Source organism: Lachnellula hyalina (genome assembly GCF_007821495.1).
Source record: "Lachnellula hyalina strain CBS 185.66 chromosome Unknown contig00030, whole genome shotgun sequence".
NCBI classification, from domain to species: Eukaryota; Fungi; Ascomycota; class Leotiomycetes; order Helotiales; family Lachnaceae; genus Lachnellula; species Lachnellula hyalina.
In genome coordinates, this window is record NW_022157144.1 from 49,901 (window position 1) to 77,733 (window position 27,833).

The 27,833-nt window shown below is 46.1% G+C and overlaps 9 protein-coding genes and 1 non-coding gene across 10 annotated transcripts; 5 read left to right on the plus strand and 5 right to left on the minus strand.

The window, feature by feature from the left end:
* Positions 1-1,477: 1,477 nt before the first annotated feature.
* Positions 1,478-4,165, minus strand: NUP82 (Nucleoporin; the record flags this gene model as incomplete). Its single annotated transcript, XM_031148407.1, has 2 exons — positions 1,478-3,772; positions 3,821-4,165. The coding sequence occupies 2 exons, from the start codon at positions 4,163-4,165 to the stop codon at positions 1,478-1,480; spliced, it is 2,640 nt and encodes an 879-aa protein (XP_031007273.1).
* A 226-nt stretch (positions 4,166-4,391) lies between these two features.
* Positions 4,392-5,061, plus strand: NCBP2 (Nuclear cap-binding protein subunit; the record flags this gene model as incomplete). The annotated part of the gene is made up of 3 exons (XM_031148408.1): positions 4,392-4,457; positions 4,527-4,633; positions 4,695-5,061. 3 exons carry the CDS (start codon positions 4,392-4,394, stop codon positions 5,059-5,061), a joined length of 540 nt encoding a protein of 179 aa, XP_031007274.1.
* Positions 5,062-5,278: 217 nt separating this feature from the next.
* On the minus strand, positions 5,279-5,737 carry mrpl31 (54S ribosomal protein, mitochondrial; the record flags this gene model as incomplete). Its single annotated transcript, XM_031148409.1, has 3 exons — positions 5,279-5,331; positions 5,388-5,617; positions 5,688-5,737. The coding sequence occupies 3 exons, from the start codon at positions 5,735-5,737 to the stop codon at positions 5,279-5,281; spliced, it is 333 nt and encodes a 110-aa protein (XP_031007269.1).
* Positions 5,738-5,939: 202 nt separating this feature from the next.
* On the plus strand, positions 5,940-6,537 carry trs20 (Transport protein particle 20 kDa subunit; the record flags this gene model as incomplete). Its single annotated transcript, XM_031148410.1, has 3 exons — positions 5,940-6,124; positions 6,182-6,243; positions 6,293-6,537. 3 exons carry the CDS (start codon positions 5,940-5,942, stop codon positions 6,535-6,537), a joined length of 492 nt encoding a protein of 163 aa, XP_031007270.1.
* An 817-nt stretch (positions 6,538-7,354) lies between these two features.
* LHYA1_G003440 lies at positions 7,355-7,495 on the plus strand. Its single transcript has one exon. It is a non-coding gene; the product is annotated as a tRNA-Gln (tRNA).
* A 2,212-nt stretch (positions 7,496-9,707) lies between these two features.
* ordL_2 (putative oxidoreductase) lies at positions 9,708-11,174 on the minus strand (the record flags this gene model as incomplete). The annotated part of the gene is made up of 2 exons (XM_031148411.1): positions 9,708-10,859; positions 10,920-11,174. The coding sequence occupies 2 exons, from the start codon at positions 11,172-11,174 to the stop codon at positions 9,708-9,710; spliced, it is 1,407 nt and encodes a 468-aa protein (XP_031007256.1).
* A 2,022-nt stretch (positions 11,175-13,196) lies between these two features.
* Positions 13,197-14,110, minus strand: BAT2_0 (Branched-chain-amino-acid aminotransferase, cytosolic; the record flags this gene model as incomplete). The annotated part of the gene is made up of 2 exons (XM_031148412.1): positions 13,197-13,950; positions 13,998-14,110. 2 exons carry the CDS (start codon positions 14,108-14,110, stop codon positions 13,197-13,199), a joined length of 867 nt encoding a protein of 288 aa, XP_031007293.1.
* Positions 14,111-16,848: 2,738 nt separating this feature from the next.
* LEU4_0 (2-isopropylmalate synthase) lies at positions 16,849-18,770 on the plus strand (the record flags this gene model as incomplete). The annotated part of the gene is made up of 3 exons (XM_031148413.1): positions 16,849-16,856; positions 16,945-18,613; positions 18,666-18,770. The coding sequence occupies 3 exons, from the start codon at positions 16,849-16,851 to the stop codon at positions 18,768-18,770; spliced, it is 1,782 nt and encodes a 593-aa protein (XP_031007257.1).
* Positions 18,771-19,177: 407 nt separating this feature from the next.
* LEU1_0 (3-isopropylmalate dehydratase) lies at positions 19,178-21,601 on the plus strand (the record flags this gene model as incomplete). The annotated part of the gene is made up of 4 exons (XM_031148414.1): positions 19,178-19,274; positions 19,323-19,354; positions 19,404-19,881; positions 19,932-21,601. The coding sequence occupies 4 exons, from the start codon at positions 19,178-19,180 to the stop codon at positions 21,599-21,601; spliced, it is 2,277 nt and encodes a 758-aa protein (XP_031007294.1).
* A 4,069-nt stretch (positions 21,602-25,670) lies between these two features.
* On the minus strand, positions 25,671-27,633 carry roqT_2 (Efflux pump; the record flags this gene model as incomplete). Its single annotated transcript, XM_031148415.1, has 5 exons — positions 25,671-26,417; positions 26,466-26,892; positions 26,949-27,162; positions 27,208-27,328; positions 27,403-27,633. The coding sequence occupies 5 exons, from the start codon at positions 27,631-27,633 to the stop codon at positions 25,671-25,673; spliced, it is 1,740 nt and encodes a 579-aa protein (XP_031007258.1).
* Positions 27,634-27,833: the final 200 nt, after the last annotated feature.

Genomic DNA, 27,833 nt, shown 5'->3' on the forward strand with positions numbered 1-27,833 from the left:
TTTGAACTGATTCCTAAGTCACAGGAGGGGTGACATGAAACTTATATCCTTCCACCAACATCTAAACAGCATCATACAATGCCAGTCTTCGGCACCTGACAAAAGTTTGGACATCTTCCAATCAGGCGTACATGCATACAACTCTATCGATATACTTCTACGTCATTGGAATGGAGAAGCACTGTGAGCTTTATTGCAGACTTACGGAATACTTACCATTTCACTGCAAGGCAATTGATTGCTTGCAGCTATGACTGGGTTGCTTACGCAGGTAGGCAGCATGTGATGAATCTGTTGAGGAAATGATAGCTGATTGTCGCCCATGCCTCTCCCATCTCCGCTAGGCACTGGAACGGGATAATCGGCAAAATGGTGGTGTTATGACGAGGAAATTGTTTATTGGCGACAGAGGGAGTATTCGTGAGGCGATTCGGAGTCTTCGGAGGGCTGGTCGCAATGCAACTTTCATGCTGGTGATGTGACTTGTGGGCTGATTGGTTTAGGGGATGAAATCACCTACCGGCATACAACATGGAAAGCTTTACTACTGTGGTAATGCCGTGCTCTTAGAAATGCAGAGTAACAAGATAATTATCCAGTCAGCTTGCGAATTGGCGACAACAGCACACATGCAGGTGGGGCAATTCTGAGACTTCCGAAGTTTCGGAGCTTTTCCTCCACCTTCTCGATGTTCGTCTATGAAGTACTTCATACAATTTTCAAGCTCCCAAATGATTGACAGAAGGTAGGGCATGTGTACCAATAAAACTAATAAGAAAATCCACTCAGGTGGTGGTTCAGCAACTGGCGAATGCTAGCGGAAAAGCTCCTGTCGATTTCCCTTGACGAAGAGCGAATAAAATCAATGAGGAAATGAAAAGGTAGAAATATGTCATCTATTAAACAAATTGCTCTATATTACTGCGGGGTTGGATGATGCAACATATCATGATCGTGGCACAGAACAAGGGGGTCGCAAGCATTCGTGGACCGCACACACCTTTCAACTTCGTAAATCCCACTGAAGATGGGAACAGTAAAATGGACTTTTACCCGGTATAATAGCCGGGAGGTGTTTGAAGATGCGAATAACGATCCACCAAACGCTCCTTTACTCCTATGTTACACGAGTTTGTTAAGGAGAAACAGATTGGTGACCCTGACTTTGCAGCAAACACAAAAGATAAAGCGTGTCTAGAGAATGCACAATGAAAACAATGCGAAGTTGTGAGAATCTAAGGCTAATAAACCAGACAGAAAGGTACGAAGTTGACTATGAGAACCGGACTTGAGCGCGAATGTGGACTTCCAAATATTTTAGTCTGGTCTATGAGACAGGTAGATACTAAAATAATGCGAAGGTAATCATGTGACGGAATTGTGACTTTTCCTGGTCATTGGCTGCAAAGACCTGCTTTTGAAGGTATCGTATTCTCAAATAGAAGGGGTATATATTTTTACAAGAACTGACAGCTAACTAAGAGGATCGTAATCTGTCCAGCCGGTTTCTAGCACCTTCCACCAGCGCCGTTTCGCGATTCAACAATGCAGTGATCTGGGCCATCTTTGCTTTTCTGATCTCAGAAGGTACCTTCACACCTCTTGACGCCGGTCTTGCATCTTCCGCGGCAAGATCCTCAACTTGGTCCAGAAGCTCGTCCTTCAATTGTTTGACTTCGTCGAATCGTACCCAAGGCTGCTTCGTCGTCCCGAAACCGTCCACTGTGTCCCCTTCCCCAAGAACTGCACTTTGCACCTCAACTATCTCCTCAGCCCAGCCCCTCTCCTTGTCAGTCAGCTCGCGGCCAGTTGCCTTGGTAGCTTGTCTCCTCAATTTCTCAATTCGTTCCGTCAGCTCCTTCTGCCGTTTACTGGCTTTTGAGATTCGCGCCTCAACTCTTTCATTGACGTCGGCCGCGGGTTGGTCGTCTCTATCGTCCCCAGTAATTTCATCTACACGTCCGGCAACCTTATGGACCTCTTTGATTTGACTCTGCAGCTCGATCTGTAAGCGTTCGCATCTTCGGAATAACTCTGCTGCGGCAGTTCCAATTCGAAGAGTTTCCTCGCTGAGAACTTTGTGAGCGTCAGTCATCACATGAAGGGTTGCTGGTGATAATCGGATGTCTTCTTTCAGTAGCCGCTTGTATCTGCTATGTCGTAGCTTCTCTAACAACGATGGGAGCGCAGATTGTTCCTCGAGGGCGTGAGCGGGTTGGTACACAGGTCTTGGGTTAATTATAGGTTGCAGTGGCTCAGAGTCATAAGTTGGGGAATAAGACTGATGGCCGATTTCTTCGATTTCTCCGGTGTCCGGAGACTCAAAAATCACCGCGACTGGATGGTATGGTGTTGCAGTGAGGATAAAATAGCCAAGATCCGGGTCCCGCATGGCTACGCTCGAAGCAAGAGGAGACAATCGATCTTTGGACTGTTCTGTATAAATTCTCCCCCGAAAAGAATTGTGTGCCTTGACCATTAGATCAATCCGGAATTCGGCACCAACTCCGCTGTCCCTCAATTCGTTTTCCAAAGTAAATACCCAAGGCGTTAGGGATATATAAGTGACGCTGGAAGTATCTGTAACGAAGAAACTGTACCGTGAAGTGAAGTCGCTGCTGAACATGGGCCAATTCCCTTCCCAAACTTCCCCATTCCGTGTCGTGTCGAGAACTTGGAATGTCAATAGTGACGGGGGATCAGAATCGTCCGTAAATTTGAGAACTTTAGATCCGGGTTTGGGAAGCCATTGTGCTTCTACGCCATCAAGATCGAGCGAAATAGAAAGTCGACCGCTGCTTGTAAGCAAGCAAACCACCCCAAGTGATAGCCCATTGCCGGGGTCGTCAATTTCGAGGTCATTCTCTTCTCCGAACATCAACTCATCTACATCGAGTTTCGGACCAATGACATAAATGTCAGTTAAGAGATTGTCGAGCTCGTCTTCCGACTCCTCGGGTGCCAATTCAAAGTCGAAAGGGCCTTGCAATTTCGGAACCTTTCCTGGCTTTGTTGGCCTGGCATAGACGTCTGAGTGCCGATCGCCCAAGGGAGATGCAACCTCGGCCGGTTCTTGATTATCTAGATCAGACATCCATGCTAGTTGTTGCTGAGTGAGAATTCTGGTGCCTTGGGGCACGTCTTGGTCATCTTCTATGGCGGCAACCTTGGCAACGATTGATACAGATAATGCTGGTATCAGAGTTGGAGGTGGCGACCACTTCTCGGGGAGTAGAGGACATAGAGCATAGACGTCGCCTTCCCTCATCGCTATCCAAAGAGTCATGGGTGACCACCCACCGCTCTCTCGGCCGGCGAAGCATGCTGATGCAACTTCCATTTCGAAAGAATCAGGTGAGAAGCCCGTGTTCATGCCTGGTTTCGAAGCTTCAAAATCTTGATCAAAAGATGTTCCGTCTGCTAGCTTTTTGAGATCTATTGAGAGCGTGGGCTTGTCAAAAGACCAGCGATCATCCAGGGACAACTCCCAGACCCGTACCACAGCAGCTTCCGTCACCGTAACCAAACAAGATCCATTTACTCCAAGGGGATGCCATAAAGCCGAAACAATAGCCGCCTGTGATGTGACATGTGTTTCAGGGCCGAGCGTGTACGTCTTTGGTTTCAAAGGGCTTGTGTCGAAAGCAGTGAGGTGTGATGAGTCCGGCAAGATTGCAATATGTACAGTATGCGTCGTTAGGATCGCAAGATAGTTCGTGTGCGGAGATATGATCAGTTGCCTGATGTCTTCCGCTAAGGAGACTTTGAGAGTCTGGAATGTTAGAGACTGTGAGTCGGCAAGAGTTCTAGAGGAGCTTACTCTGTACCCTTGAGCGTGATCCTCGTCATATTGACTTGGACTGCCTTCCCTTCCCTTCCCTTTAGAAGTGCCGTTTTTCGTTTCCTCCTCGTGAATCCATGCTTCCTTCAGGTATGCAAGATCTGCCCATCGTATTTCCTTCCCAACAGCTGTAAAGATCTCCGTTCCGCGGCGCGCAATCGTTCGACGAGGACCCGGCTTCGCATTCTTCTTTTTGCTCGTGCTGGATCCGTTTAAGGAAGCGGTACAGGTGCCCGCAGGTTTTCTGGAAGCACCAGTAAAGAGGTCATAGCCAGGAGTTCCTTTCCCGAGCCATGCTGGCGTGTAGCTGATTACCTGGGGCATCTTGGAGGTAGAAGCTAGGGAAGAAGCTCAAGAAGCTTTGAAAGGTGTTGGGTTTAAATGCAAGTCATGAGGAACATGTTTGCGACAAGCAGGTGTGAATTGATGGTGTGTTGTTGACAAAGCTCTGTACCTTTTTTGAGGCGCCTGAGAAAACAGCGCTAGTCGCGTTCCTGCAAGACAGCTCACAGCTTGCCTTTCTCGACACGCCTTCAACGCAAGAACAAAGATGCCAGCAGCAATACGAAACACCGTAGACCGGCTGGACAAGCCAAGTGCTTACTACCAGAGCAGGGTAATGCAATGCCTTCATTTCATCGCCTCATGATTGTGCATTTTGCTAACTATCAGCTTTTCCCTACAGACCAAGAAGCGCAAGTACGACAGAGACAATGAGGAGCGCGAAAGAACGCCAGAGGAGCCAGCTGAAGACCCCCTGAAAGATGCTGCAACTCTTTATGTGGGAAATTTGTATGTGCCAGCCTGATGTATCCTATTTTCTTTTAGATCGAAGCTTACGAGGCGCATTCAGGTCCTTCTACACAACAGAAGAACAGATTCACGAATTGTTTGCTAAGTGTGGAGAAATTAAGAGGTTGATTATGGGCCTGGACAGATTTAACAAGACGCCCTGTGGCTTCTGTTTCGTCGAGTACTATACGCATCAGGATGCATTGGATTGCATGAAATACATTGGGGGAACGAAGCTTGATGAGCGAATCATTCGGACGGATTTGGATCCCGGCTTTCAGGAGGGGAGGCAATATGGAAGGGGAAAGTCTGGCGGCCAGGTGCGTGATGAGTACCGGGAGGAGTATGATGAGGGTAGAGGTGGCCTTGGTCGAGCGATTCAAGCAGAGAGACTGAAGGAAGAAGAAGAGTATGGGAAAGGTAGATAAGCTCATACAAGGTGTAAATTCGGCGTTTTGGAGGCGTCTGGGGAAAGGGGGATTAAGAGCATTGTGAAATTCACAGCACTTAAAATGGAATATTAGCTGAATACTATTATGTATTATGCCATTGCCTTCATTCCTGATATACATCCGGGTCAAACGCCGTCCCTGTGCTTCATACACATACTGTACAACCTTCGATTCGTCTGTCCATAAAATGCACTCAGTATCCTGGAGGATTGACTCGCTGTGATACTCTTGTCCACTTTGGTAGCTCTGTAGCTGCGTTAGCAAATGTCCAACTGCTCCTGTATTTGCTATCGAGAACCCACTTCGCATGCTCTTTCTGTATTTCTTCTCCTTCCGGTCGAAGATTGTATATTTGTCTTTTGGCACCATCTCCTGCTCAATTGGCATCTCCTCCTTCCACCTCTCCACAGCCTTCGTAGTGATGCTCTTCTTCGTCAATGCCTTATCTAGAGTAGCTACAAGCGAGTCGACTGCGCGTAACCGTTTGCGTTGTCGTGCCTTTTGGAATTTGGAGAGTCGCCATGGGATCTTCCTAAATTGAGACATGCAGTCAGCAACGAGCTCATATAAAGCCAAGTCAAGGACAAAGGGGTTTGGCATACCATAGAAGACCCCCGGATAAAGGATTCGTGGGTCTGAACGCTCCGAACATTGTGGTTGATTTATCTGAATCTGAGGAGGGAGGAGCTGGACTGGTGTTGGAAGGTTGCTTGAGATTTATCTGCGCCAAGGCGTCCAATCGCATCGGCCAATCAGGGTCCATTCTGTCAACCTGCCCTGCTCCTCAAACAGCTCCCCACCAAGCAACAAGCAACGAATAGCACAATCATAATTCCACCACCAGGCCTGCCGCAATGTCGTATTACTTTGCCATTATTGGCACTCAGGATAATCCTCTCTTCGAGTATGAGTTCGGGACGGCTAAACAGGGAGGAGATGGTGTTGCCCGATTTCCGGAGCAAGCACGGCATATGAACCAATTCATTGTCCACAGCAGTCTTGATATTGTAGAGGAAGCACAGTGGGCACAAGGGCAGATGTACGTTTCCCCAGTATTCTATTTTATTAGATATCCTGACAGAACCGCTTGGCACAGGTATTTCAAATGCATCGATCGTTTCTACAACAACTACGTTTCCTGCTTCATGACAGGTGGAAGTAAGCGTTCCCTTCAATTGTACTATAACGAGACCTAACGAAAGTTTAGATGTCAAATTCCTCCTCCTTCATGCTCCTTCTCAGCCCGCTATCGCAAACACCTCCCGAGCCAGTACTTCTATAGCTGCGAACCCAACATCACCGCAAACGGAGGAGGCAATCAAACAATTTTTTACGGAAGTCTACGAGAATTGGGTCAAGACGATCATGAGCCCCTTCTACCACGTTAACATGGAAGTCAAGAGTCCAGTATTCAGGAGTAGAGTTGCTGCTGCTGGGAAGAAATATTTGTGAGCGGTTTATGGAACGGGACGAATAAGACTTAAACCACCTTCGGTGGTACAAATGGCGCTCTGTAACAACTTGAACATCTTGGAGAGATATCTACAGATGCACAGGCATCTTAGTCCGTGATAGCCACACGACGACAGCGTCCCAAGATTCCGCGACAGGTAAGCTCCTATGAGGCATAGATTTACGGGATGAATTTATTGAGCCTGCCACGGAATGAGAAAAGGGATGGCATTGATGTAAAAGGTTGACGGAGGGGAGGTTGGACGCATCGTGGATGGAAGATTTACGTGGATCCCCTTCCCATTGGGAACTTCCAGATTCCTAATGTCTTGTTCAGATGAAGTGATAAGATAGGGAATACTTTCCTTCCTGCTAGGGCCGTGAAAATTATATAAGAAGGCAATGATCCAAATGTTTCCCTGTGAATCAAGCTGTCGATTTAGTTCATGACCATTTGGACAAAGTTGTACTTGAAGGGCTCGCTGTTTGATATTCTACATTCAGGTAAAAGTGCTGCCACGATTAGGTGAGCTCAAGCGGAGTGTTGAAGCTTTTACATTTATAGCAGGTTAAAAATGACAAACGTCATCGTTAGTAAATACAACGATTGAGTGTTATGCAGATATTAAAGTGAAAGAATGCGTCTAATATAAAGGAGAAGAGAAAAAATATTGATTTGGTGACTTCAAGTTTCGTTTCTTCCCCTTGAAGGCCCTTTGACTCATCTAAGTGGCTCACGAACTGTTTCTCTAACCCTCCCTACCATTCTTTATACTTGTATATACCAAAATAAGATATTCTGTATCAAAAAACCATGTTCTCCCTGGCGCAATTGGTTAGCGTAAGTCAGCCTTTGCATCGTATCACAGTTATCATCACTAACAATATTCAGGCGTCCGACTGTTATCTGTTAAGATCTGCAATCGGGAGGTTCTAAGTTCAAGCCTTAGGGGGGAAGATGCAACCATTCACCAGGAATAATTTTTTTGGCTTTCTTGGGGAAGTATTTTTTTGCTCACATGTGCTGGCTTTAAGCGAGGACTTCTTCATCCAACACTACCCGAGCTACCTAGCCTAGGTAGGTATTATTAAGTCGGTCTTTGCGGAGACCAAAACATTATAATGAAATAACTTTATTTCTATCGGAAAAACCTATTTTATTTTTAACTAATTATATATAAATATACTTACTTGTATAGCATTAATTTTCAAGATTAAGCATCTATTAATGTTTCCTGGAAGAATCAGAATACTAGCGCTTTCATAGTGTTAGCGCTACTCTAGCTTATCCATACTGTACCATAAGGATTATCAGGTAGTAGAGGTCATTTGATAGCAGAGATATCGCTTCCTCACTATAGTAGAGTCGCAAGGGGGCGCGACTCTGATATCAAGGAAACTGGGATTTACGTTTGTGATATCTGGAATGCATACCGCTTCCATACGACACTGCTACGAGCCTACGTGTCTTGTACTTGTCACAAAATGCCACCCATTTAATATAATATAGACTAAATAGCATGGCATGCTGCACACGAGAATGCGGTCTTACAGGCTCCTGCTACGTGCTTTTTCACAAGAATACCATTGGCTACGGTGTAGACTAGAAAGGGCGGCATGGTACACAAGAGAATGCAGTGTTATGAAGATCCTCGGCATCAGGATCACTCTAGATAGTATATATGTCTTGTATAATGTCTGAAAGTAGTGGTGCAAATTACCAGTAATATCGTCAAGCATAATGCAATCTCAACTGACCGTCATCGGTTGCGGCATCTTTGGTCGTGCCATTATAGACGGACTTTCATCTGAAGCCAACCAGTATCAGTCATACTCCCTTGCCTTGACGCACCGTCGCAAAGAAGCCACAGAGAAACTTCAGAATGACTACCCTCAGACATTGGTGACGAACGACAACACAGACACCCGAATCTGGATGTCACCTAAACACCAGGAAAACAGGCACATTGTTGTGATCGGGACGCAGCCGGAATACACCGCCAATGTATGTGATGATATCACTCAGGCCTTTACATTGGCTGGCGGAACCCAGGAGCTGGTGGTGGTTACCGTGTGCCCAGGCATCACCACCTCGCAACTCGAATGCTGGCTGCCTCCCAACACTCCCATTGTACGGACAATGCCTAACACGCCAATTGCTATCAGACAGGGCGCGACGGCCCTTTTTGCCAACCGTTCGACATCTTCCGTAGTGGCATCCGAGATCCAGTCAATCTTCAAGCGCATGTCTCCTGCTGTGGTGTTCCTCCCGCGTGAAGAGCTGATGGATATCGTAGCCTCCGTATCCGGGTACGTATACGCAACTCGAGATATGTAGCCATCTTTCTCCGGCAGATGCCATCTCGTCTTTTCTCTGCTTCTTTCTCCATTTTATCCTTTCATCACTCTTCACGTTCGTCATTCTTCATCAGCTGATCGCTGCCTCTAGGTCTGCTCCTGCCTACTTCTTTCACTTGATCCAATCTTTGGTGGCTGCCGGGGCTGCCTTTGGTCTCCCACCCGAGATTAGCCGCCGACTAGTTGTCCAGTCTTGTCTTGGCGCGGCTCTGCTAGCACAGACAACACCTGATGCTACGATGCTTGAGTTGTTGGCCGATGTATGTGTTGTAGGCGGCAGTACTGAGAAGGCTATCCGCACCCTGGATCGACTTGACACAAGCACGACTGTACTAGCTGCAGTGGAGGAAAGCTGGCACGCCAATCGGGCAATGAACGAGGAGGTAAAGGCAAACTCCCAATCCAGCAGCGAAAAGATAGAGCAGGGAAGTGTTGATGTAGGACACCAGACTTGCTAGTATTTGAAACCCCACAGCCTCAGTTACCATGGTGGATTTTGCATGATATTGCCGCAGTTATAATACCTTCTGTTTTCTGCATCCCTACATGTCCTTTGCCTCGAGGTCGCGGTGCCAAGAGTATCTATTATCGTTATAATCGTTGGCAGTATATATATATTATTGCGTGCGGAATATGATTAGCGCTAATTATAAGTCTATTCTGAACCGCTAGACCTCCACTACCACTGCTTACTAAGAATAATCATTGCAGCTACTCGTTGCCCATACGATGCCTCGTAAGATTTGAGATACTGTACATGAAAATCTTCTAATTGAATTTAAGAAAGACCTCTGAGGGTGGCGATATGCAATTCATCCCCCAACCAAAACCTTAACCCTGTCCGGATTGACCCGATAACTACTAGGCAAATCTACTTCCTCTTGCCCATTGCCGTTTCCAAGCAACATTTCAACAATAGCCTTAGCACTCAACGTCGAATTTGGCATCCCATGCCCTGTAAATCCAGCACAAACAAAAAGTCCATCCGCACCCCCTAGCCCAAGTTCTTCAGTCACCTCGCCAACCCAAGGTCTTTCGTCGCGAGAGAAGCCCATTATGCCAGTCCATTCATGAGAAGCTTTGAGTTCTTCAGAGGGAATGGCTGAGATGTCCAGGACGTTGTTGAGTTTATTTCTTAGGTAGGAAGCTGCGGTTTTAGAGGTAAATGAGTCGTCTGAGACTCCGACGCCGGCCTGGGCAGCGTATTGGCGACCGCCGCCGAACATGAGCTCTCCTCCTTTGGATAATGAAGTGGTGGTAAAGGGGCGTTGGATAAGGTAATCGTCTTGATGAATATCATTATTCAAATCGTGGTTATGAAAGACATATGTCCTTCTTAGCGACGAAGATGACGAGGAAGGACGAGCAGATGCTGGGGGGATAAGCGCGCTCATTTCTCCTTGTACTGGCACAATTAGATTGCTCATTTTGGGTAGGAGATGGGAAGTGTATGCATTTGTAGCAACAACAACCTTTCTCGCCAAAACCATACCGCGGGGTGTATGCACCATCCAACCCTCATCAACCTTTTGAAGTTGTGTAACTGGTGTATTAGTCTGCAAATTAAAATCTCCTACTTCTGAATCCTTCGAACTTGAAAGTAAGTTCTCAAGAACCCAACAAATAAGTTTATAAGGCCATAAACCCGCCGCATTGACCTGGAGAAAGGCACCCACAGCCCGCGGAACCCTCAAATCGGCTAACGAAGGCGACCTCAAATCTTTGGTGATGACTTTCACGTTTTTTGCGAGTTTTGGAAACATTTTTTCGAGGACTCTGAAATGCTGTAAAGAGGTTTTAAACATGTTTTCGTCATAATATGAATGAATACCCTGCGTGTTCACCCAATCACACTGAATGCTATTCTCCTCAACCAAGTCTTTTAAGAACCGAAAATTCCTCAGTTCAAAAGCCCCGATTTCGGGTGGTGAAGCATAGATTGCGGGCTGGCAATGTCCCCCGTTCTGTCAAAAAATTTTCAGTCATCAATCTAGCTTGTGGTGTTGGCTAGTGAAAGGACTTACACGACCAGTAGCACCCCAACAAGCCTCTCTAGCTTCTAGCATCAAGATATGTTTTTCCTTATCTTTCTGACGCAGGAAATGAGCCGCGAAAGAACCAGTGATCCCAGAGCCAATTATTAGGACATCTGTGCATGTCGGGAGGGTGGCGGTAGTGCGATGGTCTAAGAGGGCTACTGAGGGGTCTTTGTGCCAGAATGAGGATGTGGATGTCGCGGTTGGGAGACTGGCTTGATTTGGGGTTGTTGTGGCTATCATTTTTATGTATTGAAGGGTTGAAAAAAACAAGCAAAAGAAAACGGGAGAAGATGTGCATTTAGAGTCTCGCCAGGTGTTTATCATTTAATATTTATGGACGCTGGGTTTTGGCAAGTGGGAAGCCATTGTCGTCGTCATACACACGGGTGTCATTATCGTATATAAACTCATCCACAAGCTCTCTCACTCACTTCATCGTTAGACCACCATCACCACCCCCTTATCCAGAATACTTAGTGCCCTGTTGATCTTTTCCGTCATGTCATCAATCTAAGACGAAATTAGCTGGATTCGTGTCACAATATATTTGATGATTTACCCTTGACAGATCAAACAGCTCGAAATGAGAGGCGTCCACCTCTACTACCGCCTTTATAAACTCAGGATACCGCCCCTCCCATCCCAGGACCTTCTCCTCCCTCCACTGGTCCCCTCGAGATTCTGCCCCCTCCCTTCCTTCGGTCCGTCTGGTCGCTTTCACTAACACGCCCCACGGCGGCGAACCACCCGTCCCCTCATAATGTCCCACAAACTCCACGCTCTCATCTCCTCCAACGCCAACATTCAACACCTCTCCGGCTGCTACCGCCATGTCACCAATTTTCAGTTGTCTTCCCTCACTTCTCCCTGTCCACACGGGCAATTTCCACTCCGCCATCATGTCCACGGCGTGATCAAAGCTAATCCTCACCAGATCAGGTAGTGACCGCACAGCGAACTCATCTAGGTAGTGTTTCTCTCCCGGAACGTGGAATGATGTGTCAATAATCAGCAAACCTTTCACCAAAATCGTATTCCCTATTCCCTCCATCCCAGCCTCAGCAAGTAACTTCGCCATCGCCAAAGCTAGCAGACCCCCCAATGACCAGCCTCCTAGAATTACCTCACCTTGCACATCAGCGTCCCGCAACAGCTGGACGTAGGCTACAGCCATGGCATCGATTCCTCCGGTCCAATGAGTACTGGTCATAAAATTCGGGTTGTGGATGGCCCAAACGTTGCGTCCGAGTGATCCGAGGCTAAAGTATCCGAAGGTAGTACCGCCGCCATCGTGAATCAGGATGAGCGGGGTAGTGGGTGGAAGGTACGACGGGTGTGATTGGATCAGATTTGGGTTTGCGTCAATCATCTTCGTAGTGGCAAGAGTCGTAAAATAGCAAATGTCAAACCGGGGAAAATATAAGGCAACTTCGTGTTGCATTAAATAGAGTGGCGATCCAAATTGTTGTACAATGGATCTTCCGTATCTAGTAATTCAATCCGACATATAGTTCTCCCATAAAACTACCACAAAATTCGTCATATGCTGCAGCAATCGAGGAACTATCAAGCCAAGGTTACACGACGGAATCGCCTTACTTGAAATCATTGGATCGACTGGGATATCGCTCCAGCTCATAAACGAGGTACACGTTGTCTGTAATACCGGTACTACTAGCAACTGAACGCCACAACTGAACGCTTTCCTGTTACGTGTCTAGAGAAAAAGAGTCAAACAATGTGCGGCTGTGATGGGCTTAGCCTCATTTGACGGTTTGCGAGATAACTGAATTCGCGCTGTCCTACCCTACGGTCCGTCGAAGATTGGTCAAGCACGGAGCTTATTATGTCAGGGCAAGCATAGCCTCCAGCTCCGAAATTATCCCTGCTTGCTTGCTAAGCGAGAAGCGAGGCTCCCCCCTATTTTACAGTGAGTTTTGAAATATAAACGTGACGTCATATATCTCCTGCCTGATAAAATTACGCAGAGAATTCTAAATGAACTGTTTAAGAGAAGGTAAACCGTTAGGGCTCGACGTTCAGATTTTCTAGACCTTTCAACTAGAATCACCACTTCGAATATCAAGAAGTTGACTATAAACATTGTATAATATTCAAGTGTTCGCGCTAAGCTGTGACATAAACGGGAGCATATGGTTCTGACTTATGTCTTAGTAATAAGTCAGCACTAAGTAAGCTTGAAAAAGAGCCGAGCTAAGGTTCGAATAGCCTGGCACCCGTCTGGGGGCGCCATTCTGAGTTCTATTTGAAGCTCAGCATCCGCTGTTTCTTTATATCATCAATGAGCACACTCCAATGGTGCTCCTCTAGTCCACATTGCCTGGCTTCTATCCAGCCTTTCATGAGCGGCGCCAAGTCTGCCGCATTATGATTCTCAGACGGGCCACACTTTATAATCTTCTCACCCCATTTGATCCTCTCTACTGGGCTTACAATTGCAGCCGTTCCTGTTCCAAAAATTTCAAGAAGTTCCCCTGAATCAGATGCTGCTGCTAGTTCTGACATGGTGATTTTGCGTTCGCTGACCAACCAACCTAGAGGCTCAAGCTTTTCTTCAGCAAGTTTTAGAATGCAATCTCTCGTAATACCTGGAAGTATGACCCCATCTAGAGGCGGAGTAACCAACTCAAATCGCTCCGATTTCGAAACTCGGAGCGAGATGAATATGTTCATCGTTCCAGCTTCAGTGATGGCGTCGTCATCTCCAAACAACCACAGACATTGTTGATACCCACGGCTTTGTGCAGTCTTTTCTGGAGCCACGCAAGGAGCATAATTCCCACCAACTTTATGGCGCCCAGCACCTCCTGGCCAAGCCCGGGTGGCTATCGCGCCATTTGTTGCTTCAAGAGAAATACCGCTATATCCTTCTCCATAATATGCTCCGACTGGTGAGGCCACGATGTAAAGAAGCGCACTTGTAGGAGCGGTGACAGCAAGACCACCGCTGGTGCCCACAAGTACCGGCCGAAGATAGAGGGAGTACCCCTCTTTCCTGATATGACTGAGAAGAGGTTATTCTGGCCAACGGAATATTCTTACAGTAGGATGAATCTTTCTTCCACTTGCACAAACTCAGCGATCAGCTTAAGGAGCTCTTCAGAATCGAATGATGGAAGTGCTACTCTCGCAGCGGATTCTTTGAAACGCTCCATGTTCATGCGGGGTCTGAAAAGCCTAAGCCGACCACTTGCATCTTTGTAGGCTTTCATGCCTTCGAAGCATTCAAAGCCATAGTGAAAGACGCAGGCGGTTGGATCCAGACTAATGCGTTGGTAAGGTAGGATTTGAGGTGTTTGCCATCCACGATCAAGGGACCAATGGACTTGAAGCATATGATCTAGTGCGCTCTGTCAGCACCCAACTATCACAGACATATGATTAAAGTTCCAACCAGTTAAATGTTTTCCGAACTTTAGATCTTCTGGCGCTACTAACTTTGAAGGAAAAGGATTCCTTATAATCTGTAGCTTCGAATTATCCAATTCTCGTGGCTTGATGGAGGGGCAGGATGAACCAGGAGATGACAGCAGAGTCGATGCCATTCTTGCGGGCATTGAAATAGATCTTAATAGCTTTCTGGCCTAGTATCTGGTGAATCAAGGCTTAGGCTCTCAATTTAACAGTATATGGACATAATAAACAACATGATGAGCAGAGTACAACTTTGAGGATCAGTACTATTAATCCGTCCGGACCGAAGCGGTTGCAGAAGCCGGTCCGGACAACTGAAGAATATAATCACTAACTAGCGTGAAGACATTAAAATCAAATCGTAATCAACAATCACATTTGTGTTGAAAACCGGGTTATATATCATTTCATTGTTAATTTATACGCTAAATGGTTCGGATCACTTTTAGAATATCTAAATTGAATAAAACCCCTTTTCTAACAGTATAATACATAATGCTTGCAACTTATTCTTAGCCAAATTTCTGTTTTTACTTTCCGAGCCTCAAGATATTCATTGGATCAGTCTTAATAGCCTAAGAAATATACATATCCCCGAAAAGAAAACAATTCGTATTTGGTAACGATGAATACGGAACCCTTCATTCCCCTAGTCTAGGAACTTGCGGCTACAGTCTCAGGCACTGTGTCTGGATAGTGCACGGAGTTTCGCATAGACTGATACTGTAAAGCTGTTAGGTCTTCATAAAGCGGCTGCCGTTCCTGGCCAATAAATTCTTTCAATGGCCCAACGTTGATATGCCTATCTGCCTTACAAAAATACACAAGACTCCACCTCTCGGGCACTGTATCACCGGTCATGTCAATTGGTTTCGTGACTCGATGCATGCAAGCTCTAACGTTTCCATTGGTCCATCGTTGGAATGTCTCAGAAATGAGGACAATGACCTCCTCATCTCTATTATACGGCATTGGAATGAATGTACCTGGGTTCTCACGGTCTTCATATTCCAAGCCACCAAGTTCACTTGGAAAGACGAGCGAAATAATTCCGAAGTCGGTATGTGGCCATATTCGACTGACTTGGTTGCTTTCCAAAGTTTCTCGAGCAACTGAAGGAAAATGATTGATGCGTATAGTGCTAGCCTCGTTGGTGCAACGCGATGAGAAAAGGTTGGGGTCATGGTGCATTTGCGAAGCGAGGACTTCAAGGATATCGATGCAGAGCTTGCCACAGTTGAAAAAAAACTTATCCATTGTAGCCTGGCACCCTGGAAGAGCTTCTTCACATGGCCATTTATTAGGGAATTGCTGGTCGTTTGGGATTCCACAATCGAAGCTTTCCTAGACTCTGGTCAGCTTGGATTTAGAGTCCGAGACAAGATTAACACGCTGACCTTGTTGTCGCTAAAGCGAGGAGAGTCGACATTGCCAGTATTGCTTTCTAGCCACCATGTTTTTTCCTCACCAGGTGGACTCCAGCCACGCTGTTGGCCTTTACTGGGGTCATTTATTGTAGGCTTCTTCACATCTAAGGGCAACTGAAAGATCTTCCTCGCCTTTTATCTTTATTAGCATACGGATATGGAGTTCTTCGAATGTGGCTCACCATTGTGAATGCATCCTCGACAACCGGAAGCGGAACACTATGATTAACTAACTTTACAAACCCTTGCTCAACCATGCCGTCTAGCAGTTTTGTGCTGAATGCGTTACATTCATCCTGCGTGCCATTTCTCATACACGCGGCATCGATCACTACTGGTAGTGGCGCCATTTTGGATACGCAGTATACACGTTTGTAGTTTCTGACTGAAGAAGAAGGAGAACTACTATGCTGCTGACTGGCTGACAAAGATTATTGTAGTTTGCAAGGAATTGGAGTTTGCAGGCACCCCGGAAAGATTTGGTTCAACTTTACTTGCCCACTGTTGCAACTCAACATTCCGACTATTGTGTTCCTTTTTTTTTACTTTCCAGACAGCGGCTCAGTGTGGCTATGCAGCTATCGGATCGAGGAACAGATCACAAGCACTTCCGGGCCACATTTTCCTACTGTACTACCGAACGGTCCGAGATTGCGGTCCGCGAAATCCCTAGCGTGCGTGATACGATGCACTTAGAAGGGATTATGCAGTGGTTGTTAAAACATGCCTACTATTGCGAGGTGCAGGACATGTTATGCGCTAAGCCCAATCAGGTCCAACTAGACCTCCTCTCTCTCTGATTACTAAGCATAATCTGGATCATTTCATATATTCCACTTTGTAGTTGAATTCCTACCTACTTTAGCCTAATAGCGAGGAGTGGACTGCAACCAAAACTGAGTCTACTATAGCCTATACTAGTGCTCCTCTATTTCGCATACTTCCAATACTTCCAATATCTACGTATCGACTTTCAATCTTAGAGATCAGATTGTTAGGCAAGTAGAGTATTACCGCGGTTATTATTCGAAGCTGTCAATACACCGTTCAACATGCCAATGTAAGTTGAAGTTCCTGGTTCGAACAAAGTTAGCTTTCCAAGACGCTTAGTAAATCGGTTCATATCATCAAGTCTCACACAATTGCAGGATTCCCAATCCATCCGAAAAATATGCTCCCTTCAACCCTCCCACCCTTGCAGACAGAAAGTGGCCCTCCAAAACCATCACACAAGCGCCCCGTTGGCTGGCAACAGATCTTAGAGATGGAAACCAGAGCCTTGCATTCCCTATGACGGTTGAGCAGAAGTGGACTTACTTTCAACTGCTTGTGCGCATGGGCTTCAAGGAAATTGATGTGTCGTTTCCTAGTGCGTCTGACACTGAGTTCATGTTCACCCGCAAACTCATCGAGACACAATATGCAGTACCCGAAGATGTTTGGCTTCAGGTCCTTTCACCATGTCGTCGAGAGTTGATCCGAAGAACCGTGGATAGTATCCAAGGAGCTGAAAAAGCAATCATAAGTTTATATATTGCTTCCAGTCACTCTTTTCAAAAGACAATCTTTGGATTGTCTAATGAGGATGTTCTGAATATTGCAGTTGATTGTGTGCGATACACGAAATCGATCACCAAAGATGATCCTAATCAGCAAAAGACGACATGGAATCTGATGTTTAGCCCCGAAGCATTCTCAGACACAGACACCTCCTATGCTATTGCTCTCGGTGAGGCTGTAAGGAATGCTTGGGAACCAACGGTTGACGTGCCTATGATTCTGAATCTCCCGGCCACAGTTGAGATGAGTACGCCAAACACCTTTGCTGATCAAGTCGAAATTTTCTGTCGAGGATTTCCACGAGAAGATGTCACCGTCTCGTTACATCCACACAATGATCGTGGTTGTGCTGTAGCCGCTGCAGAACTTGGACAATTGGCTGGTGCTCGCCGCGTGGAAGGCTGCTTGTTCGGAAACGGCGAGCGAACAGGAAATGTTGACCTTGTAACGCTAGCACTGAACCTCTACACCCAAGGGATTGACCCGCACCTTGACTTTTCCGATCTTCCAAGTATTCGAAAGACCATCGAGTGCCTCACTCGAATCCCCGTTCACACTCGTGCGCCATACGCTGGCGATTCTGTCTTTCTAGCCTACAGTGGTTCCCACCAAGATGCAATAAACAAGGGCTTCAAGAGGTGGAACAACCCAAATCCAGGCCAGAAAAATCTCTGGAAGGTGCCTTATCTACCACTGGACCCAAGCGATATAGGTACCACTTATGAATCCATTATCCTTGTAAATTCCCAGAGTGGCAAGGGCGGTGTTGCATGGACACTGGAGAAATCGGTGAACTTGGATATGCCCAAGGAATTGCAACATGATTTTTCTCAAACCGTGAAACGCAGGGCTGATGAGGTTGGCAGAGTTTTGACTTCTGTGGAGATACAGGACATTTTCTTCTCTGAATACCATGTTATAAAGAAAGATCCGAGAATCTTAAAGTATGAAGTGGAACGCCGGCAAAATGACGGGCTTTTTATGGTCAGTGCCATACTTATTATAAACGGTTTCGCTCGGCGCATTCAAGGGGTGTCAGATACTGTGGGAAGTGCGATTTCTAGTTCCATTGCCATTGGTACTGGTCTGCAAATATCTTTCGAGGTCTTTGAGCGCAACTGGAGCAAGGAGGGAGGGACACGAAGAATCGCTATTGCAAAGTGCCAATTGAAGAACGTACTTTGTGGTGCATGGGGGGCCAGTATGAACGATTCTTGTGTGCAGGCCGATTTACTGGCTTGTCTTTCATCCCTTTTGGTAAGTCCGCCCCATTTTCGGTTGTTTGATATTTGATTCTGATCTTAGATAGAGTGTACAAGAACTTGCGCCGAGTTTGGGACTTTTGACTATTACAACTAATTTTGAAGATACGCCAGCGACATCTACAAAGGCTGCAGTGGAGTTGCGGCCGTAAACATTCAAACATTTTTGTTGAAGGGGTATGTTGGCATCACAGGAGTGATCACTTCTCACTAGCTAGTATTCATCGGTAAGACTTGATTCTGGTTTAAGTGGTGGTAAGATTATATTTTGGTGTCTAAGTCTAAGTGTGGATGACAAGGCGAAGAGGTGATTGTAGATGTGAAAAATAACATGATTTGGCGAGATCAAAGCTCTCATGTTCAATTACCCTCATACATCTAGATAATTGCGGAAGGACCGTGGCTGTGTTAAGGTTTCGGACCGAGCTGACAATATATTACTGTTCGGTCCGGTCACCTCATGCCAGTTGATTCTGGACTACAAATAAGTGCCAAACTACCGTAGATAATGGGATAAGACAGTTACATAGCGAAGAAAATCTGCAGCAGCCAGCAAAAAATGTATCATACAAACAGACCTAGGACTCTCTATGAAAAGGTATTTGACGACCATGTTGTTGAAGAGAGAGAAGATGGAACAGTACTTTTATACATTGGTAAGTTGAAGATTCCATGATCTTCAACTTTGACTCTAACATCTTCAGATAGACACCTGATCCATGAAGTGACTTCACCGGTATGTAACGATTTTATAAAAGAAAATTGCTTCGACTAACTATTTGTAGCAGGCATTTTGGGGGCTTGAAGCTCAAGGTCGCCAAACCCGACGTCCTGAACTTACACTTGCAACATCGGATCATAATGTCCCTACTACAACCCGCAGGCGTCCAGTGAAAACTGCTTCTTTCCTTAAAGATCCAGCCTCTCGCTTACAGGTCCAGACGCTGGAACGTAATGTGAAACATCATGGGATCCCATACCTAGGTCTGAATTCCAACATGCAAGGTATCGTACATATCATTGGACCAGAATTGGGGTTCACGCTTCCCGCCACCACCGTGGTGTGTGGAGACAGCCACACCAGTACACATGGTGCATTTGGAGCTCTTGCATTTGGAATTGGAACAAGCGAAGTGGAACATGTGCTCGCGACGCAGACTCTTGTCACGACGAGAGATCGGAATATGAAGATTGTGGTAAGAGGAACACTGGGTGAAGGCGTCAGTTCTAAGGACTTGATCCTTTTCATCATTGGAAAGATTGGTGAGACGAGTTCTTATATAAAAACAGGACATAAGCTAATTTAGCATTAGGAACTGCTGGTGCAACTGGGATGGTGATTGAATTTGCCGGTCCAGGGATTGAAAGTTTGAGCATGGAAAGCCGTATGTCCTTATGCAACATGTCAATCGAAGCAGGTGCAAGAGCAGGAATGATTGCACACGATGAGACCACAACTCAGTACGTTAAAGATAAACCAATGGCACCACACTCATCTTCACCTCTGTGGGATAAAGCACAGAAGTATTGGCAATCCCTATCATCAGATCCAGGCGCTCACTTTGACAAAATTATCGAGATAGATGCTACAGGCGTCGCGCCTACGGTGACGTGGGGAACCTCGCCCGAGCAAGTTGTGCCAATTACGGGATCCGTGCCTTTCCCCGAGGATTTTGAGGACCCAGTGAAGCAACAAAGCTGCAGGCAAGCTTTGGAATATATGGCCCTTGAGCCAGGTACCCAAATGATAGACATCGCGGTCGATAAGGTATTCATAGGGTCGTGTACAAATGCACGCCTCGAGGATTTTCGCGTTGCGGCCTCGGTGCTTAAAGGAAAAAGAATCTCGCCCAGTCTCAAACTAGCATTGGCGGTCCCTGGGTCAGGTACTGTAAAACGAGCAGCTGAAGCAGAAGGACTCGATATCATTTTCAGGACTGCTGGATTCCAATGGAGAGAGGCCGGATGCAGTCTTTGCGTTGGGCTGAATGAAGATGCACTTCTGCCGTTCGAACGCTGCGCAAGTACTAGTAACAGAAACTTTGAGAGCCGACAAGGGACTGCTGGGCGAACACACCTGGTATCTCCAGCAGTAGCAGCTTCAACAGCACTTGCTGGAAGATTGACCGATGCTCGGCTAGAGGATTGGTCAACCCTGAAAGATTCTGTAAACTTGGCGCCTTCAACCTATAACGATGGCTTGATAGATTGGACTGGTTCCGATGCCACCGACACTGATCCAATTCCAGAAAATTCCCCGGCTCCAAAACAGATCGCTACTAACTCATTTCACCATGCCAGAGGCAAAGTCGCTATTCTAAATCGAGCAAATATTGATACAGATGCAATATTTCCAAAACAATTCTGCACAACTATTAAGCGTCAAGGGTTAGGCAACGCACTATTCTACAACCTTCGTTACCATCAAGATGGCAATCTCAATAGCTCATTCATCCTTAATCACAGCGAATACCAGAAATGTCCAATTCTTCTAGCGACCGGTCCAAACTTTGGCTGTGGCAGTTCTCGAGAACACGCAGTCTGGGCGTTGCAGGATTTTGGTTTTAGAACTGTATTGGCTCCAAGTTTTGCAAATATCTTCCATAACAATTGTTTCAAAAATGGCTTGCTTCCAGCAATTCTGGATTTAAATGCAATACAAAGCATCGTTAAAGAAGTTAATGATGGCCGCATCATTGAGATAGATCTCCCTACCCAGTCTGTGTTGGATGCTGAGGGCCGTCAAATCGGGAGTTTTGAAATCGAGGAGCACAGGAAGAGCAAACTGCTGAATGGAACAGATGAAATATCAACAACTTTGCTATCCGAGAAGAAAATCACAACTTTTGAGAGAGACAGGAGGATGTCCCGACCGTGGATTGACGCAAGCGCTAAGATGGGACTTGACTCGGTGTTTTCGCGGGTGCAGCCATCACGCAAAACCTTGGAAGTTGATATCAAACCGAGTTCAATAAAATGGTGATAACCAGAAGCTTATAGGTAGACCCAACTCCTAAGACCCAATACCTGATATCTCATAGTAATCCAATCTAAGTCATAAGTATTATTTCTCCGAAATTTCATCCCATTTCTGTCGCAAATGCCTGGTCGAGGGGGTATTCATGGAGGACTGACGAATACTCAAAATGATTGGTAGAAGAGTCCTCTGGAAAATCAAAACCCCGAGTAGCAGAGAAGGGTGGCAGTTGGCTTTCAAGTAAATCAGTTGAAGAAGCCATACCGGGTGATGCTGTTTGCCACAAAAGCTTTTCGACCTGCGACCTTTTTACTTTGTCTTGGGCTTGTAACCTGGTATCATTGCTGGGTTTCAGTTCCCAGTGTGATATTCTGGTAAGATGGCTCACTCCTTCAAATATTTCCGCGAAAATGCCCCCTTTCGTAGCTAGTCTAGCAAAATATCCACTCGCCATTCCCAGATACCGCTGATACGGAAGCTGATCTTCACCAAATTCAAGGTGACTGACGGCAATAAATATTAAGCTAGCTGACAAAAGTGGCAAGTGAATATGGGGCCTATGGGCTATCAGCATGTAATGATCTTACTAAGCAAAATAAATGTAAATAAACCCACCAATTGAGTTCGGGATCGTTAGTACGAAAAGAATGGGTGAGGTCTATCGTGGCTTTGGAGAGGCTGATGCAACGCTCCCAACTGTGCAAATACGTTTCCAAGATATCCGTCGGGCCAGAAGGCGTGCCTTGGATCATGGCCCAGCGGTGTATGGCGAAGTTAGCTTCTGCGTATTTGAAGAATAGGTCCAATTGTATGTCTGATTCTCGAGAGGTCTTGTCGACTGGTGATAAATCATTACTGTCAGGAGGTCGATAAGCTACGGGAATGGACAATCTCCATGCCTCTAAGACTTTAGACAAATCAGATATCGATGTGGCCGTCTCAGCCGGTGTCATCTTGAGAGCTGACTTGCTATATATGACCGTTACAATATTCGAACAAAGCCGAGCGTAGCGATAGTTCACCAGCTGCCATCTAGACTGCGCTGAAGGCTGGTATGCAACTGCATTGTCCGTTTTGGATGGAGCATCGTACATTATGAGGTTGTCATTGATCATCTGATAGAATTTTAGTATGGATGAATAGTGATTCGGAGGTGACAGGCGTACTGAATACCCACCAAATCTGATCACGAGTGGCATCTCGATAGAATACAGTGACCAAAACATGCATTCCATATTCTTTTGTTGCTTTATTTCTTCCGGGTTTGAGGGTTGTTGGGGAAGTATTAGTGTCAATTCTTGGATGACCTGGATCGATTGTGACAGCAGTGTCCTGATAAGGCTGATATCTTGTTGGTTCTTGGTGTAAACCACCTGAAGGATACCCTGTGAGCAATTGGCCTGCTGATTAAGCTGTAAGTAAAGGACAATTTACCAGAGTCAATAAAGCCTGAGGGCGGTTAGCCTTCCAAATGTATTTCTACAGCCAGAATGCCGTTGCACCTACTTGGAGCTGAAGAAAGGTTGGCTGATCTCCAATTTGTTCATTTTTGGTCTGTAGTGCTCGGTCAAAGTAACCAGTAGCTTGCACCATACTACCACTGCTGGACTGCATCTTCTTGCTCGACGAAAGAGATAAGGCTCTGCATCCAATCGCAAGAACACCATTGACAAGCACAGAAGCATGGGGATTCACACTTTTAGGTGAAAATATAAGATCTGCTAGGGTGTCTTCAACGAATTCCCGGTCAATATATGGTGGTTGTCTTTGCAATCAACTTATTAGCCTTTGAAACTTGACGAAAAAGCGGCGAACATACATATAGTGATCTAGAAAGAAGGCTGATTCAAGTGTCAGAACAGTCCCTTTGTTGGAATTTATCAGGGCCATACCGTCAAGGAACTGAGTGGTATCATTAGGAGCGTAGAGAGAAAGGCTATCCGTGGTCTCATAATTCTTCGGACTTGCCTCACGTTTTGGAACATGTCGTATCCTTGCGGTAAGCCGCTCAAAGAATATTGAAATACCATCTTTAGAATTGTTGTCGGGAACGTGTTTAGAAAGAAAACGGAGCGGAGCTAAAGATGAGAAATCGCCTATCATTCGTTAGTCACTCAATTCCCACCATGCGCAAAGTTTCAGCTTACGGCACATAGTCTCTGCCCACGCCTGGCTCCAACCTAGGTCTGTCCCATAAGAGAGACAATGATCTGATTTAGAATGAGAGAAATCACATCTAGTAGTAATGAAATCCGAAAGGTGATCATATTTATCGGTGACATCGGATGACGGAAGTGAATTGTGAGGCATCAGATCTCTTTCACTCAAATTGAAAGAACTCATATTAAACTCCGCACTTGGTCTTCTATTAATAATTAGATTGATATGATAAATCTAAAACTGCTTACAGATAAGGAAGTTCCGTGCTTTCTTTCCGAGATTCGTTACAGAAAAGCATATTTCGTTTCTCGAGCTGGTCCTGTACATGTGGGCCTCTCGTCTTGCCTTCATACCCTGGAGTATTTGGATGATATGTTCGGGCGTGCAAATAGCTCTGTCGGCTACTAACAGTGCTTGATCGGCTTTTAGTATATAGGCAAACATGATCCGATTTCTGTTAAGTCAGAAGTTAGAAGCATACAGCATGATCCCCAGATAGTGTCATTACCAAGCATTGTGAGCAGGTTGTATTGCCATCACCTATAACATTAGAGGCGCCCTTGATGTAATTTGACGGTTTTTAAAACTTACATCGTATTTTACGTTGTTTGCAATTCATACATGCGCCTTTTCGGCGGGTTATCCTTGGGATATTGTGGTTTTCCATCTTCCTTTGTGGTACGTTTTATTATCAGTGATAGACTATAATGGCATCTCCCTTGAAGGAAAAGATGTCCGGATATGTCGCGACCAATGCTCAATTGGCGGCCATGATGATTAAGCACTCAGAAAATAGGTCTGACAGGTTTAGAACGCCCATTCTGGCTTCGAATTGTTTCCCATGTGAGGATAAATGAGACCGCGAAATCAGAAGGAATTATGACGTAAAGCGATATTCTGATTGCTGATGGAACATTCGTACAAGGCGAGATAGAATATCCCGCTGCATATGAGAGGATAGTGCTCCGACGACAATTGCACGGGAAAGTCACTCGATACCAGTGGGGAATCTAGAGCTATTCCTTCTGTACGCGACGCATATAAGATGAAGTAAGGGAAAATGGATAGAAACCCATTATTGAGAATACTTGTGGCACTGCATTTCTTTGGCTGCCTGCGCTACCAGACTCTGGAGTTTACGCTGCTGCTGTCGGCTTTAACCATGTGGCCAAAATCTATCCACCTCAAGCCTCCCTCATTGCGGAGACCCTGTAGACATCGTCACCTTGAAGACCCGCTACATCACAGATGGGTGTTGTTTCAACGTTGTAGTAACTCCAAGTCACACATCGGCGATGGGTTTTACAACCCCTCCTTCGACTCAAGATTTGTCGCTGCTGTGAAACATTGCAGCTCGGCTTAACTTTTGAGCATGCAATTGATCAGCTGCAAGGTAATACAACTGGAGGTCCCGCATTTAGGTAAGACAAAGTGGAAAATATCATGATCGCTCCTATGGCATAAAGTTCTACTATTCATCCCGCGGAAATCATGCACATGCAGCATGCAAAAGACTAGATACGGAGTATCGCAAGAATATGAACGACATGAAAAGTAACACAATGTAATCAGTATTGTCTGCCGGCCAAACCAGGATTTATGTGATACATGAATGTCATTTTGTTTCAAGGTAGACTAACCGGATTCGGTAATAACACTTTCGAAAACACCACCGAGGCAGAGCCAGATAGTAAGACACGTACGTGTTAGTCAAACCGTGTAAGGAAATGCAACAACCGAACAAGATTTCCAGACCGTGGTGAAGATAGAGCGGATATGAAAGTTTTGAGAGATTTTTAGGATTAGGGCAACAGTGTATTATAATAATTTTATGGGTCTATTTATAAAGCAATGGCTATTTCTCAGCTTGGCAGCATGTTGAGAAGGTTTCTAAGTACAATCTCTCACAGTTCCATTAAAGTGCTTGTGAACTCTCGCTGGCAGGACCACTGGCTTTGTGATTAGACATCTTCTCTTCTCCGGAATTTGTCCCTGCGTTTCGGACACCCTCCTCTTCGTTCTGGGATTCTACCTTCTTGGATGTCTTCAGCGAGAGCCAATTCATAAAGACAGGGCCGAGAATAGATGCGGCGGCCATGGCAACAGCCACGTAGAATGTCTGCACAATAGCTTCGTTGTACGCCTCGAGAACCCGTGGCAGCTTTTCCGGGGAGAAATTTTCGCGGAGGAGCGTGACGCCAGTTTGAATGACGAAGGAGGAATTGATATCAGGAGCATAGGAGTGTAGATTCCGGATGAGCTGGTTTTGGAAAACGTTCTGCGCAACCGACAAGAAGATGGCGCTGGAGAGCGTTTGGGTGAAGATAAGAATCGAGATGGCTATAGGCTGGTCTGTCGGCGCGCTGGCTACTTGAGGAACCAACATGACATTCTGAGCTCCAAGTCCGGCCCCTGCACTTAGGAGAATTTGGTAGCCAAGCCATTCACCTATGCGAGAATTTGTTTTGAGGGTGCTTAACATGCCAGCTCCTACAGCTGTCACCACAGAAGAGAGGATCAGGAATGGAGTGTAGTAGCCGACTGCCGTAACAAGTCCACCACCGATGAGGGAAAAGACCACAAGGCCTAAAATACTAGGGAGGTTTCGGATGCCGGATTGGGTGGCACTGACGCCTTGAATGGCTTGAAACCATATAGGGAGCTTCTCTAGTTAGTTAGAGTTAAGAGAAGGTGAACGTATGTAGCTTACGTAATATGTGAAGATGAACAGTGCCCCGCCCATGCAAACTCCGAACCATACAGCGCCCAAGATGTTTCGATCTTTCAATATGCGTAGAGGAACTGTAGCCCTATCTTTTTGCCAGAACTCAACCCCTATAAACACCACCATCATGACACCGAATACAACAAACAAAGCAATGATTCGAGCGTTGTCCCAGGGATATTTAGCCCCGCCCCATTGTAGTGCGAGTAACAAACAGATAACTCCCGGAATCAGGAAAAACGTGCCTATTAGATCGAAAGCTTTTACTTTCTCTTTCCAGCCGAAATTGCTCTGAGGCGGTGTCGTACTTGGCAAAAAAAGAACGATGAAGAGAATGGCCATGCCACCGAACGGGAGGTTGATATAGAAACACCATCTCCAAGTTACGTGGTCGGTGAAAACGCCGCCCAATCTATCTTTCGTTAGCTTATATCGCCTGTAGTAGGCTCGGATTTGCACTGTACTTACAAAGGTCCCGCAACACTAGCAATAGCGTGCATGCTCGACAGGAGTGCTGTGTAGATAGGACGTTGACGCAGCGGGACATTCGTTGCGATGATGAGGATAGCGCCGGTAAAAATGCCAGCCGCTCCTAATCCCGCGATAGATCTTCCAACGATGAGTGCGGCCGACGTGGGGGCGGTGCCACAAATCAATGAACCCACTTCGAAGACGGCGACACCTGAAAGAAACACCCATTTGGTGGAATAAAATGTATACAGCTTACCAAAGACCAACTGCACGGCACACGTCGTGAAGAGGTAGGAACTGCCGTACCAGGCCACATCGTCGAGGGAGTTGAAGTGGTTGGTGATCTTTGGGATGGCGGTTGCGAGGATAGTCCCATCCTGAGGAAAGAGACAAGTTAGAAGTGAATGACTGAGGGTAGACAAGGGTGGGTTCAAATACGCGGTTTGCTCACCAGGGAAATACAGAATAAGGACGAACAGAGGGCAATGCTCAAGAGTACCAGCTTCCATGAAGCAAGTTCTTGCTCTTCTGCTTTCTCGTTCTCTGCGTTTGTACAAGTGGTATCTTCATCTCCACCTTCGGATTTCTCGTTTTGCTGAGGTTGAGAATCTTGCTTGAAATCTGCTGTTGGTGGGATTGGCGAGGGCAGCGGCGATGCCGTAGTAGGCTGCACCGCACTCATCGTGACTAAGTTACAGATGAAACGGTGCTGGAAGGAAGAGGTAGTGTTGAGGTTGGAAAGGGAATGGGAAAAGACAGAAAATGGAAGCGAACGCGAACGAGAAGGCGAGAGGAAGGTAGTGAAGGGAAGCAAGCGAAGAGAAGGGGGTGTGATTAGACTATTGTCGTCGTACTGACCAATTGGACACCACGATTCCGATA